Source organism: Hyla sarda, chromosome 4, assembly GCF_029499605.1.
Source record: "Hyla sarda isolate aHylSar1 chromosome 4, aHylSar1.hap1, whole genome shotgun sequence".
NCBI lineage: Eukaryota > Metazoa > Chordata > Amphibia > Anura > Hylidae > Hyla > Hyla sarda.
In genome coordinates this window covers 40356091-40379998 of record NC_079192.1, presented here as the reverse complement: position 1 = coordinate 40379998, position 23908 = coordinate 40356091, and the positions used below count along the sequence as shown (strand labels likewise).

The following is a 23908-nucleotide window of genomic DNA, read 5'->3' as shown; positions in this document are numbered from 1 at the left end:
ATGTGCCTTTCTGCTTCAGCTGGACTGACACCGGAGCTGGGTCCTTCTGTCTCCATCTCTATGCCTTGCCTTTTGGGCTGTGTCTCCTTGGAGTCATCCAGTTCGTTCTGTCCGCTGGGATCCAATGCTTGTTTGGCCTTGTCTAACCTGTTGTCCCTTGTATCTGAGGGTGCTTGGGCTGCGTAGTGATCTCGGTGCTAGCGTTGCTTGTTGCTCTGCCCACTGCTCCCTCATTATGTATGCCACTTCTTTAGTGGTGGTCCCGGACTGATTCAGGACCCTCTCCCTTGATGTTCTGCTTGTGCAGGACTTCTTTGCATTGTGCTATCTTCCAGTTGGCGGTTGCTCATCTCGGTCTTTGGGGTGCTTTCCCTATGCTTTTTGTAACCTCCTGGTTACCACTGTCTGGCAATTTTGCACCTAGATGGGCGTTGTCCTCCCGTCGCTCTCAATTTTCCTCGCCCTTCCAGGCGATACCGTGTTCTCTTTGAGTTTTCTCTTACACCTGGTTGCTTGGAAGCGTGTCTTAGTGGTCGGCAATGTGCCCGATGCTCTAGTCCTCCTCTGGGCCAGATTGCTCTGCGTTCGGGCCTGGACGTGGATCTTGTTTGTCTCTTTCTTCTTTTCTTGCCCTCTTCTGGGCGTGTTCAGCTGCCTTCTTCTTATCATTCTCTTTCCTCAGCCTCGGTTCTGTGGTTGCGGCTGGCCTCCTGGCGGGGTTCTGTCCGGCATGCTTCTCTTCTGGCAGCTGGAGGTTCCTTGCCATGTTCGGTTGCTTTGTGGAACCCCTGACTTGGAGTTCTCTTTTTGCTCTCTCTTCCACATTTGGGCCAGGCCTCATCCCCCTGTGCCTTGTGTCTTTTCTTCGGAGGTAGTGTTCGCTCTCCGGCCAGAGGGGTGTCTGGCCGGCAGGCCTCCGAGGCGACTGTTTCTTGTCATATTTGGTTAGAGGTTGGACCTCCATTCTTGCTTGGTTCCTTCCTTTTCGGGTCCTTACTCTCCCCTCATGTTTTGTAGGGACTTCCAGGTGGTTGGTTTCCGTCTTCCTCTGGGACTTTTCCACGTTCCTGTGTGTATGGGTATAATTTAGTCTCTGGACTGCTCTTTCCTTCTCTGGCAGTTGTTTTTCCCACCCCAGGGACTGCTTTGGGACGTCCCATGGTCTCTGTGCTCCCCAATAAGGCGATTTTTGTGTACTCACCGTAAAATCTCTTTCTCGTAGCCTTCATTAGGGAACACAGCACCCACCCGTTTCTGGTTCCTGGTCATGTTGCTGTTGTTACTTTTGATGATCTTTGGACGTATCTGCTTTTGTTGTTTGGCTTCTCCTACTGCTTTGTGACACAACTGATTAGCTCTGTGCCTGTGGGCGGGTATATCATGCTGGGAGGAGCCCACTTTTTTGCCTAGTAGACGGCAGCATAATACCCATGGTCTCTGTGTTCCCCAATGAAGGCTACGAGAAAGAAATTTTACGGTGAGTACAAAAAACCTCCTTTTATGTCAGTCCCCATAGACAGTCTTGCTATTCTTTCACTTCAGGCAGATCGGCCAATGAGAACCTGGTTCCCTGTGATGTGCTACTTCTGCGCGGGCGATGTATTGTGGATGAAGCGATGCTGACCGGGGAGTCTGTGCCGCAGATGAAGGTAAGGAATATGTTATTAGACAGAAGAGACCCTCCTTTATTAGACAGTAGAGCAGTGTTTCCCAGCCAGGGCGCCTCCAGCTCTCACAAAATTACAACTCCCTGCTGTCTGGACAGCCAACGGCAGTGAAGGCATGATGTGAGTTGCAGTTTTGCAACAGCTGGAGGCACACTGGTTGGGAAACAAAATGAAGAATCTCAGCTTTTTGGACCATATAATGCTGCGGCAGTACTGGGGACTTACTAACCCTCATAGCGGTTTACAGAAGGGTGTCCCAGAAGTAATGGCGGGGTTAGCCTTTTTATTGAGAAAGGGGTTGTGCAGACCAGACAACCCCTTTAAGGGAATCTCCATTGTACACTGCTCAAAAAAAATAAAGGGAACACTTAAACAACACAATGTAACTCCAAGTCATTGGCACTTCTGTGAAATCACACTGTCCACTCAGGAAGAAACACTGATTGACAATCAATTTCACATGCTGTTGTGCAAATGGAACAGACAACAGGTGGAAATTATAGGCAATTAGGAAGACACCCCCTCAATAAAGGAGTGGTTCTGCAGGTGGTGACCACAGACCACTTCTCAGTTCCTATGCTTTCTGGCTGATGTTTTGGATGCTGGCAGTGCTTTCACTCTAGTGGTAGATGATAAGGCGTCTACAACCCACACAAGTGGCTCAGCTAGTGCAGCTCATCAAGGATGACACATCAATGCGAGCTGTGGCAAGAAGCTTTGCTGTGTCTGTCAACGTAGTGTCCAGAGCGTGGAGGCGCTACCAGGAGACAGGCCAGTACATCAGGAGACGTGGAGGAGGTGGTAGGAGGGCATCAACCCAGCAGCAGGACCATTACCTCCGCCTTTCTGCAAGGAGGAGCACTGCCAGAGCCCTGCAAAATGACCTGCAGCAGGCCACAAATATGCTTGTGCCACTCAAACGGTCAGAAACAGACTCCATGAGGGCCCGACGTCCACAGGTGTGGGTTGTGCTTACAGCCCAACACCGTGCAGGATATTTGTCATTTGCCAGAGAACACCAAGATTGGCAAATTCTCCACTGGCGCCCTGTGCTCTTCACAGATGAAAACAGGTTAACACTGAGCACATGTTACAGATGTGACATTGTCTGGAGACGCCGTGGAGAACGTTCTGCTGCCTGCAACATCCTCCAGCATGACCTGTTTGGCGGAGGGTCAGTAATGGTGTGGGGTGGCATTTCTTTGGGGGGGCTGCACAGCCCTCCATATGCTTGCCAGAGGTAGCCTGACTGCCATTAGGTACCGAGATGAGATTTTCAGACCCCTTGTGAGACCATATGCTGGTGCAGTTGGCCCTGGGTTCCTCCTAATGCAAGACAATGCTAGACCTCATGTTGCTGGAGTGTGTCAGCAGTTCCTGCAAGAGGAAAGCATTGATGCTATGGACTGGCCCCCCCGTTCTCCAGACCTGAATCCAATTGAGCAAATCTGGGACATCATGTGACGCTCCATCCACCAACACCACATTGCACCACAGACTGTCCAGGAGTTGGCGGATGCTTTAGTCCAGGTCTGGGAGGACATCCCTCAGGAGACCATCCGCCACCTCATCAGGAGCATGCCCAGGTGTTGTGGGGAAGTCATACGGGCACGTGGAGGCCACACACACTACTGAGCCTCATTGTGACTTGTTATAAGGACATTACATAAAGTTGGATCAGCCTGTAGTGATGTTTTCCACTTTGATTTTGAGTGTGACTCCATATCCAGACCTCCATGGGTTGATAAATTTGATTTCCATTGATAATTTTTGTGTGATTTTGTTGTCAGCACATTCAACTGTGTAAAGACGAAAGTATTTCATACAATTGGTTCATTCAGATCTAGGATGTGTTATCTTAGTGTTCCCTTTATAGTTTTGAGCAGTGTATTAACTGAACATATGTAATGTTGCAATGAGCCTCACATGTCCTATTGGAAGGGGTTTCAGGGGTTGTATAAGATTTTGGTGGGACTGAGCTGCAATACCACATGTGGACAAGAGAGGCTATATTTCTAGATTTAAAGAGAAAAAAAAAAAAAGCAGAACCTCGTCTTGTATCATTTCTATTTTTTAAATATCCATGTTTGCTTCTCTATTGGGGATATGGTGTTTGTTTTTTTTTTTTTTAATATATAAATACATTTATTCATGCACGACCCAGGTCTGCCAGAGCAAGAGATGCTGCTTGTTGGCTCTGCACTGCCTTATAGGGGGAAGACCCCCTTCTATGAAAAGCATATGAAGTCTTAGAGGACATGAGTGGGGTTGTTTTGGAGAGACAACTACTTATAGATGCATGTTCAGCTCCTAAACTTGTTTGTTATAATAGCAGACATGTCTAGTACCACATATCTCCAGGGGAAAATCAGACTAGTAAAAATTGTGCGGAGAGCCCCCATGTAGTTTGATCTTGTGGGTTACTGGAGACCATGTTGGTTGTCACCCAGCTTTCCCAGAAACACATCAACAGATAAGATACAGCAGAATAGGAATTGTTTTTGGATCTTCACAGATGAAGATGACTGTAAAAAAAAAAAATATATATATATATATATATATATATATATATTTATATAACTGTAGCAACAGTATTTAAAATGTAACATTAATTACCCGTGTATAAAAATATAATTGATAATAATCATTGACCTTCATTAATTTTGTATCACTCAATGGACCATCCATGTGGTCAGCAAAAGCAAATAAGCCTCTGGTATATAGAGATAACTCCAACCATGACTGCAGAGATAAACAAGGCTCCAAACATACACCAAGGATACAACGGGCATATACCCAGAAGAAAACAAAACACGTTATAGTGGTATGTCAAGATAATAATCTCATACACTTAAGTAGTGCAGTATATAAGTCCCAACGTGTTTCTCGTCAGAAGGTGCCGGGACCATCAGGGGACAACTGGGTATTAGCGCTCAGGATATGGTTTGTCAATGTGCCATAGACCATAGTTAACCAGAATACATGCATGAGTATGCAATTGGACATGTACAAAAAAAAAAACAATGTATTTGGAGCAACTATATGTAATAAAGGTCATCGTGATAAATGTCACCGCCCACAATGGAACCACTTGCTGTCCCCCATGGATGGCTGATGTAGTAGCAGGTCAGGAGCCTTGGTTTAGTTGCTCTGAATACATTCTTGGCTTTTTGTACATGTCTAATTACATACTCATGAATATATTCTGGTTAACTATGTCCTGGATATGGTCTATGGCACATTGACGAACCATACCCTGAGCACTAATACCAAGTTGTCCCCTGATGATCTCGGCACCTTCCGGTGAGAAACGCGTTGGGACCTACATACTGCACTACTTAAGTTTGAGATTGTTATTATCTTAGACATACATCTATTATCTATTTTGTTTCTCACCACAATTTTGAAATACAGTTCCCGTATCAGGTTCTTGATAAAAATACGTATTCCCCAAAACCTGACTAAACTGTATCAAAACGTGTGTACACATTTTAATCCCTATACGGTTTAAAAATTATCTCCGGTTGCATCCGTTTTTTTAAAGAAAAAACGTATAAGTTTTTAACTTTTCCCTCCATTATGAATAAAGTTTCACTTGTTTTCACGTTTTTTTTTTCTTGGAAGTTCAATCAAAGTCAAAAACTGTAGGGTGAAAACCGGATGGAACTGTATGCGCATACGATTCTGTACGGTTCCCATTGACTCCCATGTTAAAAAAAAAAAAAAAAGGATACGTTTTTTAATACGGTTTATCACCCGGACTGAAAACCGTGGTAGGCTATGGTTTTGGGTACGGGAAAAAACTGACAAAACCTTACAGGATGCAAAACGGACACAACCTGATGCGTCTTTTGGCATACGGTTATCAATGGAGAGTCCATGCATACGGTCTTCAATACGGTTCCGTACGGTTTTCACATTGAAAACGTATACGGGAACTGCATTGCAAAAACGTGGTGTGATCCCGGCCTTATTGGTATATGCCCGTTGTATCCTTGGTGTATGTTTGGAGCCTTTTTATCTCTGCAGTCACGGTTGGAGTTATCTCTATATACCAGAGGCTTATTTGCTTTTGCTGACCACATGGATGGTCCATTGAGTGATAAGAGGTTAATGTAGGTCAGTGATTATTATCAGTTATCTTTTTGTACACACGGGTAATTAATATAATAGTTCTATTAAAGGTTTTGTTTTAATACGGTTACTACAGTGATATTTTTTCTTCCTTGCATGGTATTTGGTATCTCATTATCTTTGATTTTCTGTGATTTCTGAAGGTGACTGTATACAGTGGTCCCTCAACATACGATGGTAATCCGTTCCAAATGGACCATCGTTTGTTGAAACCATCGCATGTTGAGGGATCCGTGCAATGTAAAGTATAGGACAGTGGTCTACAACCTGCGCGGACCTCCAGATGTTGCAAAACTACAACACCCAGCATGCCCGGACAGCCGTTGGCTGTCCGGGCATGCTGGGTGTTGTAGTTTTGCAACATCTGGCGGTCCACAGGTTGAAGACCACTGTTAGACGAAGTTGTACTCACCTGTCCCCACCGCTCCGGACCTTCACCGCTTCCCGGGATGTCGCCCTCCATCGCTGTCGCCGCGTCCCCGGCATCCGCGCTCTGCGTCGCCGCCATCACATCGCTATGCACGCCGCTCCTATTGGATGACGGGACGGGGTGCGCAGCGACGTGATGACGACTATGGAGAGCGCCGACGATGCAGGGGATCTCGAAGAGGACGCGCCGGAGCCCCGAGGACAGGTAAGTGATCGTCAGCGGACCACATGGGGCACCGTAAACGGCTATCCGGTGGCAGCTGAAGCAGTCTGCTCTGCTGGATAGCCATTTATGCGATGGCCCCGACATACAAAAGCATCGTATGTTGATGCTGCCTCTGAGAGACCATTGTATGTTGAAATGATCGTATGTCGGGGCCATCGTAGGTCGAGGGGTCACTGTACATGTAATTCTTGGTGTTTCGTTTATATATTGAGATTAAAGCACAACGTTTTTTTTTTCTACAGGAGCCTATAGAAGATTTAGACCCCAAACATGTTCTGGATCTGAACACTGACTCCAGATTACACGTCATATTTGGGGGCACGAAGCTTGTGCAGCACACTCCTCCCCAGAAGGCGACCAGTGGCCTCAAGCGTGAGTACTTTACAGAGCGTTGGAGGAGAATGAAATGGGGGACCTATATGCAGCCAGGTCTACATTCTGCTGGTTAAAGGGGTACTCCGGCCCGGAGACATCTTATCCCCTATTCAAAGGGTAGGGGATAAGATGTCTTACCGCAGGGGTCCCGCCGCTGGGGACCTCCGCAATCTTGTATTCGCCACCCTCCTGTTTGAGCTGCACGCCGCGGTGCCAGCTCACAAACAGCCTGGATGGCGACCAAGGGGCCGGAGTATAGTGATGTCACGACTCCGCACCCGTGTGACGTGACCCCCTGCCCCCGCTATGCAAGTCTATGGGAGGGGGCGTGACGGCGTCACAGAAAATTAAACAGATTTGTAAATTACTTCTATTAAAAAAATCTTAATCCTTTCAGTACTTATGAGCTGCTGAAGTTTAGTTGTTCTTTTCTGTCTAAGTCCTCTCTGATGACACCTGTCTCGGGAACTGTCCAGAGTAGAAGCAAATCCCCATAGTAAACCTCTTCTACTCTGCGCAGTTTCCGAGACGAGCAGAGTTGTCAGCAGAGAGCACTGCTGCCAGACAGAAAACAACAACTCAACTTAAGCAGCTGATAATTATTGGAAGGATTAAGATTTTTTAAATAGAAGTAATTTACAAATCTGTTTAACTTTCTGGAGCCAATTGATTTAAAAAAAAAAATATATATATTTTTTTCCAGAAATACCCCTGTAATCTGCAGGAAATATAGGGGGTGTTAACTGAACCTGGTAAAGTGTGTAGCTTTAAAGGGGTACTCCGGTGGAAAACTTTTAATTTTTTTTATTTTTTTTTATATGAACTGGTGCCGGAAAGTTAAACAGATTTGTAAATTACTTCTTTTTATTTTTTTTATAATGTATTCTTCCAGTACTTATTAGCAGCTGTATACTACAGAGGAAATTATTTATATATTTTTTGGGGGGATTTTTTTTTTCTGTCTGACCACAGTGCTCTCTGCGGACACCTCTGTCCATGTCAGGAACTGTCCAAAGCAGGAGAAAATCCCCATAACAAACCTCTCCTGTTCTGGACAGTTCCTGACATAGACAGAGATGTCAGCAGAGAGCACTGTGGTCAGACAAAAAAGAAATTCAAAAAGAAAAGAAGTGCTGATAAGTACTGGAAGGATTAACATTTTTAAATAGAAGTAATTTACAAATCTGTTTAACTTTCTGGCACCAGTAGATTAAAAAAAAAATGTTTTCCACCGGAGTACCCCTTTTAAAACTTATCCCGCTCAGGGAAAACCTGCAGAGTGTTTATGAAGTGATCACCGAGAGGGCTGTTTACCTGTACTATCTCACCTGCAGTTGTCACTGTCCCCTACATGGATCTGTAGTGGTTATCGCAGTTAGAGATGAGCGAACTTACAGTAAATTCGATTCGTCACGAACTTCTCGGCTCGGCAGTTGATGTCTTTTCCTGCATAAATTAGTTCAGCTTTCCGGTGCTCCGGTGGGCTGGAAAAGGTGGATACAGTCCTAGGAAAGAGTCTCCTAGGACTGTATCCACCTTTTCCAGCCCACGGGAGCACCTGAAAGCTGAACTAATTTATGCAGGAAAAGACATCAACTGCCGAGCCGAGAAGTTCGTGACGAATCGAATTTACTGTAAGTTCGCTCATCTCTAATCGCAGTGTTTCCCAACCAGGGTGCCTCCAGCTGTTGCAAAACTACAAATCTCAGCATGCCCGGACAGCCGAAGGCTGTCTGGGCATGCTGGGAGTTGTAGTTTTGCAACAGCTGGAGCCACCCTGGTTGGGAAACACTGTGTTATCTCATGAAAACAAAACCTTTCTATGTGTCCTACCGATGTCATAGAGGGGATCCCTGCCTGTATGGTTAGCTGCTAGGTAAAATCGTCTTCCACCTTGGCATGGTCTGTCCATTTACGGAATGGCTGCATTTTCCCTGCAGTTGCCCTTCAGTCGATAGGAACCGATCATCATTTAGGGGCTTTCGGGAACAGGATCAGTAGAGACAACTGATCACGAGGATGACTTGTTGATGCGGTTGTATTTTTAAGAGAATCGTTTTATTTCTTTACTGTTTGAGACCACCAGGGATCTTGGCACTTGCCTTCTTCACTGCGCAAGAGCAAAGGGACTGTCTGAATTAAAGGGGTACTCCGGTGGATAAAAATTTTTTTTTCAAATCAACTGGTGCCAGAAAGTTATACAGATTTGTAAATGACTTCTATTAAAAAAATCTTAATCCTTCCAGTACTTATCAGCTGCTGTATGCTCCAGAGGAAGTTTAGTTGTTCTTTTCTGTCTGACCACAGTGCTCTCTGCTGCCACCTCTATCCATGTCAGGAACGGTTCAGAGCAGGAGCAAATCCCCATAATAAACTTCTCCTGCTCTGGACAGATGTGGCAGCAGAGACAGACTGGAAAGAACTACACAACTTCCTCTGGAGCATACAGCAGCTGATAAGTACTGGAAGGATTAAAGGGGTTATCTAGGAAAAAACTTTTTTTTTCTCTCTATCAACTGGCTCCAGAAAGTTAAACAGATTTGTAAATTACTTCTATTAAAAAATCTTAATCCTTTCAGAACTTATGGGCTTCTGAAGTTAATGTTCTTCTTTTCTGTCTAAGTGCTCTCTGATGACACCTGTCTCGGGAAACGCCCAGTTTAGAAGCAAATTCCCATAGCAAACCTCTTCTAAACTGGGCGTTTCCCAAGACACGTGTCATCCATCAGAGAGCACTTGGACAGAAAAGAACAACCTTAACTTCAGAAGCTCATAAGTACTGAAAGGATTAAGATTTTTTAATAGAAGTAATTTACAAATCTGTTTAACTTTCTGGAGCCAGTTGATATATAAAAAAAAAAGTTTTTTCCTGGATAACACCTTTTAAATAATTTACTTTCTAAAACCAGTTCATTTGAAAAAAAAATATGTTTTCCGCTGGACCTTCACTAGGAGTGTTGGAGGGAATGTTTTGCCTTTTCGGGTTTAGAGGAGACATTGGTGAGCAGTAACATTTATCCAAAATGTTTTTTGTTCCATTGGTGATATATTTATTGTTTGCGAGTCAGAAATTGGTGTTTGAGGGACATCAGGACTGGATTACAGATAATATTATGGAGATTGCTACTTATACTTAGTTTATATGGACACTTTATACTATGTTTGAACTGTTACTGTTGTATTTGTGTCCTCAGCGCTGGATAATGGATGTGTGGCCTATGTCCTAAGGACGGGATTCAATACTTCACAGGTGAGCCGTTTCATCTTGCTCCATTTTATCTGGTCGTTGATTTGATCCACTACAGTCAAATTCTGATAATCTGGAAATCCTGATAATCTGGCAATGGACCATAATAATTCCATATTAACTCCTTCAGGACATTGGACATAAATGTACGTCCTGGTGCCCTGGTACTGAAAGGGGTATTCCAGGGAAAAAATTATTTTTTTTGTGTCAACTGGCTCCAGAAAGTTAAACAGATTTGTAAATGACTTTGATTAAAAAATCTTAATCCTTCCAATAATTATCAGCTGCTGAAGTTGAGTTGTTCTTTTCTGTCCGACAACAGTGCTCTCTGCTGACATCTCTGCTTGTCTCGGGAACTGCACAGAGTAGAAGAGGTTTGCTATGGGGATTTGCTTCTACTCTGGACAGTTCCTGGGACAGGTGTTATCAGAGAGCACTTAGACAGAAAAGAACTACTCAACTTCAGCAGCTTAAAGTAGTGAAAGGATTAAGATGTTTTAATAGAAGTAATTTAGAAATCTGTTTAACTTTCTGGAGCCAGATGATATATATATAAAAAAAGTTTTTTCCTGGAATACCCCTTTAATGCTCCAGGATGTACATTTATGTTCTGTACATGGAGTAAGCGCAGAATCTGTGCTCTCTCTTTATTTACAGCAGGTCTTGGCTGCTATCAGTAGACGGGGACCCGCTGGTAATGGTGGACATCACGTTCACACTAATGACAGCCATTAACATTTTAGATGCCTTGATCAATACTGATCATCTAACGCATTATTGGAGCTTTGAAAGACTCGTCGGACTACCTGCAGCTCGATCGTGGGGGGTCCAATGAGTCGAGATTGGGGCCGGAGGTCCCCTTACCTGCCTCCTGCTGCGATCCATGTGTATGCATAGCACTGAACAGTAATAGCATTCGAGAGACATTAAATTACCCCTTTTCCCATAAAAAAAAAAAAAAAATGATTTGACATCACCACATGCGGAAATGTCTTGCGGTGATATAATGTTAACAATTTCATACAGTGAACTGCGTAAACATAAAAAAAAAAAAGCCACCGTTAGCTTATATATCACATCCGAGAAAAAATGAAATAAATTATCACACATACAGCTCTGTATACGAAAAATTAGAAAGTTATAGGGCTAAGAATACAGCAATGTTCAACATTTACTTAGTTGAAAAGATTTGACTTTTTTAACCTGTTGGGGGGCAGAGGGCATACAGGTACGCCCTTGCGTCCTGGTACTTAAGGAAGGAGGGCGTACCTGTACGCCCTCCGAATTTTCGATCACCGCCGCTCGCCGGGCGTTGATCAGAACGGAATGTCTGCTGAAATCATTCAGCAGTCATCCCGTGGCAATGGGAGTTCTGAGACCCCCCCATTCGGACCTGCGAATCACAGTTTTTCCAGGCTGATCGGGTCTCTGGTGACCTGATCGCCCAGAAAATAAGCTCTCCAAACTGTAGCCTTCCAGATGTTGCAAAACTACAATTCCCAGCATGCCCAGCCAGTCAGTGATGCTGGGCGGTGTAGTTCTGGAACATCTGGCCCTTCAGATGTTGTCGAACTACAACTCCCTGCATGCCTGGACAGTCTGGGCATGCTTGGTATTGTAGTTTTGCAACATCTGGAGGGCTACAGTTTGGAGACCACTACACAGTGGTCTCCAAACTATTCTTCTCCAATTGTTGCATAACTATAACCTCCTAGCATGCCTTTCGGCTTGCAGTGCATGCTGGGAGTTGTAGTTAGTTTTGCAACAGCTGTAGGCACACTGGTTGGGAAACACTGAGCTAGAGTCTGTTTCCTAACTCAGTGGTTCCCAACCTATGTGCCTTCAGCTGTTGCAAAACTACAACTCCCAGAATGCACTGACAGATCGTACATGCAGGGAGTTGTAGTTTTGCAATAGCTGGAGGCACACGAGTTGGAATCACTGAGCAAGAGTCTGTTTCCGAACTAAGTGGTTTCCCACCAGTGTGCCTCCAGCTGTTGCAAAACTTCATCTCCCAGGATGTACGGTCTGTCAGTGCATTATGGGAGTTGTAGTTTTGCAACAGCTGGAGGTTTCCCCCCTCCATCCCATGTTAATGTACAGGGTACATTCACATGGGTCAGTTTACAGTGAGTTTACTTCTGCAAGTTTGAGATGCAGCAAATTTTCCACCGCAGCTCAAACTCCCAGCGGGAAACTCACTGTAAACCCCCGCATGTGTGAATGTACCCTAAAAACACAAAAGTACACTACACTAACACAAAATAAAGAGTAAAACACTATATACACACCCTTACACAGTGGGTTTTTTCCCCCTGAAATGCTGGTGTTACCCCAAATTTTTCATTTTCACAAGTGGTAATAGGAAAAAGCCCCCCAAAATTTGTAACCCCATTTCTTCTGAGTAAGGAAATACCTCATGTGTATGTAAAGTGCTCTGCAAGCGCACTACAGGGCTCAGAAGAGAATGAGCGCCATTGGGCTTTTGGAGAGAGAATTGGGTTGGAATTGAAGGCCACGTGTGTTTACAAAGCCCCCATAGTGCCAGAACAGTGGACCCCCCCACATGTGACCCCATTTTGGAAACTACACCCCTCATGTAATGTAATAAGGGGTACATTGAGAATTTACACCCCACAGGTGTCTGACAGATTTTTTGAACAGTGGTCCATAAAAATGAAAAATTGAATTTTTCATTTGCACAGCCCACTGTTCCAAAGATCTGTCAAATGTCAGTGGGGTGTAAATGCTCAATGTACCCCTTATGATGCAAACATAAAGTAGACATATTGTATATATGAATCAATATATAATTTATTTGGGATGTCCATTTTCCTGACTTTAGGACACCATTACTCACCTGCAAATGCAGAGACTTCAGAGCTCGGGTTAGGATAGGTCCTTAGGACTGTAGAGGGTTAGGATTAGGGATCGACCAATATTGATTCTTTAGGGCCGATACCGATAATCTGTGGACTTTCCGGCCGATAGCCGATAACTTATACCGATATTCCAGTATAAGTAATCGGCTATTTCACCACTCCCCCCCCCCCCCCCCCCCCCCAGCCCTACAGAAGCCGCTGCAGATCAATGATTTAAAGTGGGTGCTTTAAATCAATGAACTGCAGCGGCTTTTTCGGGGCCAGAGACTGACGCCGCCACCTGCTTCTCTCCCCCTGCCTGTCCTGAGTTTAAACACCGCCGCTGCCCCATTGCCTCCCCCATCCCCGTTTTTTTAATTACCTGTTCCCGGGGTCCACGCTACCACCGCCGCTGCCCCCCCCCCCTGCCCAGAGACCACCGCCGCCGCCCACTTCTCTCCCCCTGCCGGTTCTGAGTTTAACCACTGCTGCTTCCCCATCCCCGGTTTTATAATTACCTGTTCCCAGGGCCCGGGGTCCGTGCTACTTCTGGCTCCGGCGGCGTCCTGCGCTGTCACTGTGCGCATTGACGGTGATGTCGCGTTGAAGACATCACTCGTCATTGCACAGCGTAACGCAGGACACTGCAGGAGCCAAAAGTAGCGCGGACCCCGGGCCTCGGGAACAGGTAATTATAAAACCGGGGATGGGGAGGCAGTGGGGCAGCAGCGACGGTGCGGTGGGGGGGGCATTATCAGCAAGGTAATTGCCGATACCAATAATGTCCAAAATCGTGATTATCGGCCAAACCAATAATCGGTCAATCCCTAGTTAGGGTAGGTCCTTAGGACTGTAGAGGGTTAGGGTAGGTCCTTAGGACTGTAGAGGGTTAGGGTAGGTCCTTAGGACTGTAGAGGGTTAGGGTAGGTCCTTAGGACTGTAGAGGGTTAGGGTAGGTCCTTAGGACTGTAGAGGGTTAGGGTAGGTCCTTAGGACTGTAGAGGGTTAGGGTAGGTCCTTAGGACTGTAGAGGGTTAGGTCCTTAGGACTGTAGAGGGTTAGGGTAGGTCCTTAGGACTGTAGAGGGTTAGGGTAGGTCCTTAGGACTGTAGAGGGTTAGGGTAGGTCCTTAGGACTGTAGAGGGTTAGGGTAGGTCCTTAGGACTGTAGAGGGTTAGGGTAGGTCCTTAGGACTGTAGAGGGTTAGGGTAGGTCCTTAGGACTGTAGAGGGTTAGGTCCTTAGGACTGTAGAGGGTTAGGGTAGGTCCTTAGGACTGTAGAGGGTTAGGGTAGGTCCTTAGGACTGTAGAGGGTTAGGGTAGGTCCTTAGGACTGTAGAGGGTTAGGGTAGGTCCTTAGGACTGTAGAGGGTTAGGGTAGGTCCTTAGGACTGTAGAGGGTTAGGGTAGGTGCCTACATGTGGATTCTTCTTCCAGTAGTGCGAGGATCTTGTACCTTAGTGGTCCTGAGGACTGCAGATCACCACATGTTTTGTACTATTAGTAGCTGTTGTTGGTAGATATACAAAATATATGCATATTATCTAGGGCAGTGGTCTTCAACCTGCGGACCTCCAGATGGTGCAAAACTACAACTCCCAGCATTCCCGGACAGCCGTTGGCTGTCCGGGCATGCTGGGCGTTGTAGTTTTGCACCATCTGGAGGTCCGCAGGTTGAAGACCACTGATCTAGGGCTTCAGACGTGTGATATCGCAGGTTACCGTGACCTCAATGTTTTACTATATGGTGCAGTGACCTGTGATTTTTACTGCAACAATTCCCATGAGCAAAGGATTGTGGGTAGCCCTCCAGCCTTATTGGTGAATGAGGACCTCTCCACTTTCCCTATTCATTGCGGAATTAGCAGATTGTCTTGGACAGCACTTGTGATCACCCGCTGACATCTCCCCCTAGTGGTGGTCTGAGGCCTCGCCCCATGTGATTGAGAAGCACCTTGTGTGATGCCATGAGTAACCATGACATCGTCATTTCTTTAACAGGGGAAGCTCCTGCGCACTATCATGTTTGGAGTGAAACGCGTCACAGCTAACAATCTGGAGACCTTCATCTTCATCCTCTTCCTCTTGGTGTTCGCCATTGCTGCTGCTGCTTATGTCTGGATAGAAGGTAACATCAGTGTGAATGATGGGCGTTTCACTCCTCTTTATTGGTGGAACAGTCATCTGGTAAAGGGCCATGGTGAAGTTTGGGGTCACCAGCCCGGCTAGCTCAGTCGGTAGAGCATGAGACTCTTAATCTCAGGGTCGTGGGTTCGAGCCCCACGTTGGGCGTAACTTTTTTGGGAAGGGTACTAAAAAATGTTTGTCTATTTTTGTTAGCAATTTTTTTTAAATATATATATATCTATAGATATATATATATGTATATGTGTGTGTGTATATATAATCTTAATATAAATAAATAGAAAAAGATGTATTAGTTGTAGTAGTAGTATGTCTTTTTTTTTTTTAGCAATTTTTTGTTTAGTTTTCATTCTGTACATAGTAATAATTTTTATAAATTTTTATTAATGTTGTTATTGAAGTAATCATCATTCTAAAAATATATTTATTATTTTAAGACTTTATTCATTATTATTATTGTGATTATTATTATTGTTATTCTTTTTATTATTATTTATCGTGATTATTGTAATAATATTAGTAAAATTTCATCTATATATAATCGAACCAAAATAAACAAGCATAAAATATAAATATTATAGTTTTTAGTTAGATTTTAATTAATTATTATTATTATTTTTTTTTTATCCATTTTTTTACTCTTACCTGTATGCTGCAATCTGATAATGGCTTAGGGAGAAGTTCAACCAGTTATGGCTTCTCTTATTGTAGATTACTATATTTTGATGGTTTGTTTGTCTCCAGGCAGTTCTTGTCCATACAATGGAGAAGTGTGCCCTGTATGCCTAGGGCAGTGATTCCCAACTGCTGTGCCTCCAGCTGTTGCAAAACTAAAACTCCCAGTAGGGCCGGACATGCTGGGAGTTGTAGTTTTGCAACAGCTAGAGGCACACTGGTTGGGAATCACTGGCCTAGAGCGTCTTGGGAAGGTAGTCCAGATGGTGCCAGTTCCTCCCATCAGCCTGGCTAGCTCAGTCGGTAGAGCATGAGACTCTTAATCTCAGGGTCGTGGGTTCGAGCCCCACGTTGGGCGAATGTTTTTTTAATATATATATATAATTTACTAGATATAGGGGAAATTTAGTATTTTTTAATATACCACATGAGGTAGATTGGGGACTGTCTTTGGCCTTATAGCAATAGCAAGTTCCCCCTCTGTTAGCAGTGCCAGCTGGAGTGTACCCATTAACATTTCTAGAGTGCCCCATTAAAGGGGTACTCCAGAGAAAAAAAATAGTTTTCAAATCAAAGGGTGATAGAAAATTGTACAGATCTGGAATTATTTAAAAACTTCAAGCCTTCCAGTACTTATCAGCTGCTGTATCCCCTGGAGAAAGTCATGTTGTTCTTTCCAGTCATACACAGTGCTCTCTGCTGACACCTCTGTCCATGTCAGGAGAGGTTTGCTACACGGATTTGTCCTTTAATGATGCAGGACTTAAATGTACGTCCTGGTGCGGTGGTACTTAAAGCACCAGGACCTACATTTACGTCCAGTACATGACCGCAAGCATCGTGGAGGGGGGGGTTGTCTCTTGTCATGCACGGCAGGACTCGGCGGTAATGGCAGACATGAGCCTTATGTCCGCCACTAACCCCTCAGATTCTGTGATCAATACAGATCACGGCATCTGCGGCAGTGCGGTCAGTAAAATGGCTGATCGAATTGCCCGCGTCGCTGCCACAGGGATCCGATCATCCATAATGGCGGACAGAGGTCCCCTCTCCTGCCTCCGTCCATCCCCTGGGGTCTTCTGCTCTGGTCTGAGATCGAGCAGAAGATCACTGATAACACTGATCAGTGCTATGCCCTATGCATAGCACTGAACAGTATTAGCAATCAAATGATTACTATAAATAGTGTAAAAACTAAAAAGTGTAAAAAAATAAAAAATAAAGTAAAACAAAAAAAGTTAAAAAAATTAAAAATCTCATCCGCCAATAAAAATGTAAATTGTCCCTTTTTCCCATTTTACCCCCAAAAAGTGTTAAATAAAAATAAAAATGTATAAACATATTTGCATAAATGTCCGAACTATCAAAATATGATGTTAATGATCCCGTATGGTGAACGGCATAAGTGAAAAAAAAAAAAATACATTTCCAAAATTGCTGCTTTTTTGTCACACCATATTCCAAAAGAAAATTACAAAATTTATTACAAAGTTTTATATGTGCAAATGTGATTATGGAGCAAAAAGTGAGCCCTCTTACAGTTGTGCTGTACATTTTATGGTAAAATGAGTGATGTTATTACAAAGGACAACTGGTCCCGCAAAAAACAATCCCTTATGGGTAAAAATATAAAAGAGTTATGGTTTTTAGAAGATGAGGATGTAAAAAACGAAAACACAAAAATAAAATTGGCTGAGTCCTTAAGGGGTTAAGAATGTAGGTGTGCTCCTCATGAACAGTGTCACATAACCAATTGTAAGGCCCCGAGCGCCCCCAGTAATATTATAGCCATGTGCAACAAAACCATTAGGGAAACCTGGTACAGTCTTTTTACTCCAGGTTCACATTACTGTTTGCACCCGACCCGTTAGGGGTCCGATTCTTATTTGTTTGAGCCGATCAGACCCTAAAACGGGTTGGAAGTAAACGGCTACTTCACTTGCAGGGGGCCCGTCAGTGATTCGGTAATTTTACAGGGATTTAGCTGAAGAAAAAATTGTGCTTTCACTACTTTTTTTTCCTCCTGCTAAACTCGACCGAACTGCCGACGGAACTCCCCCTAACGGAGCCCAACGGCAGTGTGAACGATGCCCAATACAGATATGCCACAATAACCCACCAGGACCAATGACTTTCTCTTAAAGATACAGTAGCCCGGCTAGCTCAGTCGGTAGAGCATGAGACTCTTAATCTCAGGGTCGTGGGTTCGAGCCCCACGTTGGGCGACACTTGTTTTTACTTTATTTGATATAAGGATTTTTAGATTTTTGGGGAAAATTAGGAGCAGATCCCATCAGAAAACACAAGAAAACTTTTAGCAAAGAATATATTGATCCTACATCAGGAATACAGTTTTATTGTTATTATTTTAGGTGGAAATTCTTTTTTGATGCACTACTTAAAGGGGTACTCCGCTGCTCAGGGTTTGGAATAAACAGTTCCGAACGCTAGAACTGGTGGCGGGAGCTTGTGACATCATAGCCCTGCCCCTTCATGATGTCACGCCACGCCCCCTCTATGCAAGTGTATGGGAGGGGGCGTGACAGCTGTCACGCCCCCTCCCATAGACTTGCATTGAGGGGGCGTGGCATCACGAGGGGGCGGGGCTATGATGTCACGAGCTTCCGACTCCAGCGTTCGGAACTGTTTGTTCCAAACGCTGAGCAGCGGAGTTTTAAATGTGTAAGAGAGCCCCTATAATCAGTACCAGTGTGTCCCTATTATCCATGCCGGAGTGCCCCTATGATCACTACCAGTGTTCCCCTTATCTACACTTTGAGTGCCCATGCTGGGAGTTGTAGTTTTGTGACAATAATTGGGAAACACTGGCCATTAGCCTTCTGGGATCTTAGTCAAGATGTTGCCTAATCTTTACATCAGCCCGGCTAGCTCAGTCGGTAGAGCATGAGACTCTTAATCTCAGGGTCGTGGGTTCGAGCCCCACGTTGGGCGAGTAATTTTTTTCTTTTGTAATGGGGAGGTATTGATTCTCCTAAATATGTAGAAATGTTTACAATATTAGATTCAGGAGCTGGTTAGTTTTACAAATATGTAAGGCAACTTTCACACTGCCCTTGTGAACTTTAACGCCCATTATCGGAACGGGTCACAACGGCACCGCCGGCTCTTGACAGATCCCATTGATTTTAATGGGTGTTCATTGTTTTACATGATTATAACAGGAAAGAAAGACGGTGCATTTATTTACATATATATATATATATATATATATATATATATATATATATATATATATATAAAATACATTTTTTTAAATAATTATACACATTATCAAATTGCGCTAATGATTACTATTTTTATGTATGTTATATAGCTATATATTATTACCAACTTTTCTTGCTTGTGTATGATATATGTATTTTTTGTAAAATAAAATCATATTTATTAAATTTTATGGTTATTGATTTCTCAGATTAATATATTTTCTATTTATTTTATTATATACATTTTTTACTCTTGGTGGGTTTACCCTATACGCTGTAGTGGCGTATTTATAGGTTATTTAGTGGTTGTTTTGGGTTTTCCCCATTTTTATTCAGACCACAGTACATAGGACTTTTTTAGGTTGTTAACAGCTGCAGGCACCCTGGTTGGGAAACACTGGACCATCTAGTGTCATTTAGACCACCTGTTGGCTGGCTTACTTTCCACCGAAATTTTGACATGCGATATTACAATGAAGCCACACCCCTGTTACCATAAGTCACACCCCTTTGACAAACAAGGCACAAAGGTGTCTAAAACCCATTAAAAAAAATGGTACAATTTATTATTATTATTATTATTATTATTATTATTTTTACATATTGAATTGACATCAAGCATAAAAAGTTTATATTTAGAAAAGTTGTATGAGATTAGATAACAAGAGTCCCTGCATGTTTGTCTGGTATTGTGGTGTAGCATCAGTCAGTTAAAAGTGGCTGAACTGCAATACTGACCACTGCCTGAGGACAAGAGGGGCACTGTTGCCCTCTTCACTTGTTATACTTATCCAAAGGATAGGGAATAAGTGTCTGATCGTGGGGGCCCCGATCCTTGGAACCCCTTATATCTCCTGTACGACATCCTGTTTTATGCACGGAGCTGGGGGTCAACACACTCCCTCTATACATATCTATGGGAGAGATGGAGATAGTACAGGGTGGGGCGTATCCCATTGGTCGGAACCCCCCACGATCAGACACTTATCCTCTATTTAAAGGATAGGTGATAAGAAATAAAGAGCTGGACTACCCCGTTAGGAAAAATAGCCCTAAAAAACGTAAAGATAAACTTTTAAAGGGGTACTCCGGTGGAAAACCATTTTTTTTTTTTTTTTAAATCAACTGGTGCCAGAAAGTTAAACAGATTTGTAAATGACTTCTATTAAAAAAAAAAATCTTTACCCTTCCAGTACTTTTTAACAGCTGAATGCTACAAAGGAAATTCTTTTCCTTTTTTGAATTTCAAGACAGTCCACAGTGCTCTCTGCTGACACCTCTGTCTGCGTCAGGAACTGTCCAGAGCAGCATAGGTTTGCTATGGGGATTTTCTCCTGCTCTGGACAGTTCCTGATACGGGCATCAGGTGTCAGCAGAGAGCACTGTGGACAAGACAAAAAAGAAATTCAAAAACAAAAGAATTTCCTCTGTAGCATACAGCTGCTAAAAAGTACTGGAAGAGTAAAGATTTTTTTTAATAGAAGTCATTTACAAATCTGTTTAACTTTCTGGCACCAGTTGATTTAAAAAAAAAAAAAAAAATGGTTTTCCACCGGAGTACCCCTTTAATGCATGGTTGCCCAGATATTACCCAGAACGCCATCCCGGGTTAGTCCTTGAAGGGTTGAACTTCATGTGCAGCCTAACATGCTCTGTTAGGCTGGGTTCACACTACGGTCTGTAACTACGGTTCCCGTATACGGCTGGGAGGAGGGGTGGGCGGGGCTTAATCGCGGCGGCCGCACTCAGCCGTATTCGGGAACCGTAGTTAATGTATGTCTATGAGCCGACCGGAGTGAACCGCAGCCTCCGGTCGGCTGCTTTTTCGGCCGTATGCAGTTTCCCGACCGCAAGCAAAAACGTGGTCGACCACCCCTCCTCCCGGCCGTATACGGGAACCGTAGTTACAAACCGTAGTGTGAACCCAGCCTTATACATAAATTCTAAGCTTTTAAGTCATCTGATCATTTTCTTGGATGTTTGTATTTAGTTATTTGGTGACTTTCGATCTCTAGGTACTAAAGATGCCAGTAGGAATCGCTACAAGTTATTTTTGGAGTGCACTCTGATCCTGACCTCGGTTGTACCTCCGGAGCTCCCCATAGAGCTCTCGCTGGCAGTAAACACCTCTCTGATCGCTCTGGCCAAACTCTGTGAGTGCCCGATATAATAAAACCGTATTCATATTTATAGACATTAATCCTCTTGACTGACAGAACCTCTCATTGTTTCAGACGTCTATTGTACCGAGCCCTTTCGAATCCCTTTTGCTGGTAAGGTGGATATCTGCTGCTTCGACAAGACCGGGACCTTAACCAGCGACAGCCTTGTGGTGCGGGGTGTAGCCGGACTCAAGTAAGTTCTCAAAAAAAAAATTAGAGAATCCGCCAGCTGACCTGACGTGTTAGTTTTATTTAGGGGGTACTCCACTGGCCAGCGTTCGGAAGTAAATGTTCCCAATGTTGTTTTTGGGCTGCTGGAGTCGGCGACGCCCCTTGTGACATCACGGCTACGCCCCCTCAATGCAAGTCTATGGGAGGGGGCGTAACGCCCCCTCCCATAGACTTGAATTGAAGGGGCGTAGCCTTGATGTCACGAGGGGCGTCGCCAACTCCAGCAGCACAAGGACGCTGGCCGGTGGAGTACCCCTTTAACCCCTTAAGGACGCAGGACGTAAATGTACGTCCTGGTGAGGTGGTACTTAACGCACCAGGACGTACATTTACGTCCTAAGCATAACCGCGGGCATCGGAGCGATGCCCGTGTCATGCGCGGCTGATCCCGGCTGCTGATCGCAGCCAGGGACCCGCCGGCAATGGCAGACGCCCGCGATCTCGCGGGCGTCCGCCATTAACCCCTCAGGTGCCGGGATCAATACAGATCCCGGCATCTGCGGCAGTTCGCGATTAAAATGAACGATCGGATCGCCCGCAGCGCTGCTGCGGGGATCCGATCATTCATAACGCCGCACGGAGGTCCCCTCTCCTTCCTCCGTGCGGCTCCCGGCGTCTCCTGCTCTGGTCTGTGATCGAGCAGACCAGAGCAGCAGATGACCGATAATACTGATCTGTTCTATGTCCTATACATAGAACAGATCAGTATTAGCAATCATGGTATTGCTATGAATAGTCCCCTATGGGGACTATTCAAGTGTAAAAAAAAATGTAAAAAAATGTAAAAGTAAAAGTAAAAAAAAAGTGAAAAATCCCCTCCCCCAATAAAAAAGTAAAACGTCCGTTTTTTCCTATTTTACCCCCAAAAAGCGTAAAAAACATTAGCGTAAATGTCCGAACTATTAAAATAAAATGTTAATTATCCCGTACGGTGAACGGCGTGAACGAAAAAAAATTAAAGTCCAAAATTCCTACTTTTTTAATACATTTTATTTAAAAAAAAATTATAAAAAATGTATTAAAAGTTTTTTATATGCAAATGTGGTATCAAAAAAAAGTACAGATCATGGCGCAAAAAATGAGCCCCCATACCGCCACTTATACGGAAAAATAAAAAAGTTATAGGTCATCAAAATAAAGGGATTATAAACGTACTAATTTGGTTAAAAAGTTTGTGATTTTTTTTAAGCGCAACAATAATATAAAAGTATATAATAATGGGTATCATTTTAATCGTATTGACCCTCAGAATAAAGAACACACGTCATTTTTACCAGAAATTGTACGGCGTGAAAACAAAACCTTCCAAAATTAGCAAAATTGCGTTTTTCGTTTTAATTTCCCCACAAAAATAGTGTTTTTTGGTTGCGCCATACATTTTATGATATAATGAATGATGTCATTACAAAGGACAACTGGTCACGCAAAAAACAAGCCCTCATACTAGTCTGTGGATGAAAATATAAAAGAGTTATGATTTTTAGAAGGCGAGGAGGAAAAAATGAAAACGTAAAAATTAAATTGTCTGAGTCCTTAAGGCCAAAATGGGCTGAGTCCTTAAGGGGTTAAGAACCTTTTTTTTTTATTTTTTTATTTTTTATAAAAAATCTGTTGTTTGTGTCCTTGGAAAATGATAAATCAATATATGGATGTTATGGTTCCTCTTGTTGATGGGAACATAGTCAAAAAGCACACCCTAATGATAAGTGGAGAGCCAACTCCCACTTTATTCATACGCTTCCAAGAGGAATGATAATAAAGAACACCAAATATTTTTGTCAAGGGGTGTGCCTAAAATTTAGCTTTTAATAGATACTCTTAAAATTAAAGTAAACGTGCCTGTGTGGCCAATCACCATATTAGTTCACAGGATAGAATAAAGGGGCTCTGCTTGGCCTTGCCAGCCCAGTCGTGCCACCTGCGCATCAATTACTCCCACCAGAATAACCGCCGACGCGTTTCTGCCACTAGTTATAATGGCGTCCTCAGGGCGGTATGGTAGGAATATACACTTCCAGGAGGAATAACAGAGGAATGACACAGAATTCTATGATAAGATGACATAGCAAAAAAAAAAAAAATTGGGACAGGGAAATCCATGTTTACTAAATCAGACATGTCAGGGAAGCTAAGTGGACCAGCTATTCTGTCCTACTCCCCCCACATACATATGCATGCTCAGCTCAGTGGGGTGTGCATATGCCCTGAATGGGGAAAGGGGAGGGAAACTTTGGCAGAGACCTTATGTGGCAGCTTATCGCCATTGGTAACAGTAGGATTGGGTACGTTGAAATCCACCATACACATTAGCATCTGTTCAAAGGGGTTATCCAGGAATTTTATATATATATATATATATATATATATATATATATATATATCTATACTGGCTCCAGAAAGTTAAACAGATTTGTAAATTACTTCTATAGAAAAAAATCTAATCCTTTCAGTACTTGTGAGCTGCTGAAGTTGAGTTGTCCTTTTCTGTCTAAGTGCTCTCTGATGACAACTGTCTCGGGAACCGCCCAGAGT

General features: G+C 43.6%; 1 protein-coding gene and 4 non-coding genes across 6 annotated transcripts in view; all 5 read left to right on the top strand.

The window, feature by feature from the left end:
* ATP13A1 (ATPase 13A1) overlaps positions 1 to 23908 on the top strand; it is a 70039-nt gene that overhangs the window by 12273 nt on the left and 33858 nt on the right. For both annotated transcript variants that reach the window (XM_056570633.1, XM_056570635.1), the window contains exons 7-12: positions 1543 to 1649; positions 6699 to 6828; positions 10026 to 10081; positions 14941 to 15067; positions 20999 to 21136; positions 21218 to 21338. In XM_056570633.1, coding sequence (XP_056426608.1) covers positions 1543 to 1649; positions 6699 to 6828; positions 10026 to 10081; positions 14941 to 15067; positions 20999 to 21136; positions 21218 to 21338 — 679 coding nt within the window. The remainder of the gene's footprint in view (positions 1 to 1542; positions 1650 to 6698; positions 6829 to 10025; positions 10082 to 14940; positions 15068 to 20998; positions 21137 to 21217; positions 21339 to 23908) is intronic.
* TRNAK-CUU (transfer RNA lysine (anticodon CUU)) lies at positions 15159 to 15231 on the top strand. The gene has a single exon. It is a non-coding gene; the product is annotated as a tRNA-Lys (tRNA).
* TRNAK-CUU (transfer RNA lysine (anticodon CUU)) lies at positions 16045 to 16117 on the top strand. Its single transcript has one exon. It is a non-coding gene; the product is annotated as a tRNA-Lys (tRNA).
* Positions 17912 to 17984, top strand: TRNAK-CUU (transfer RNA lysine (anticodon CUU)). Its single transcript has one exon. It is a non-coding gene; the product is annotated as a tRNA-Lys (tRNA).
* On the top strand, positions 18639 to 18711 carry TRNAK-CUU (transfer RNA lysine (anticodon CUU)). The gene has a single exon. It is a non-coding gene; the product is annotated as a tRNA-Lys (tRNA).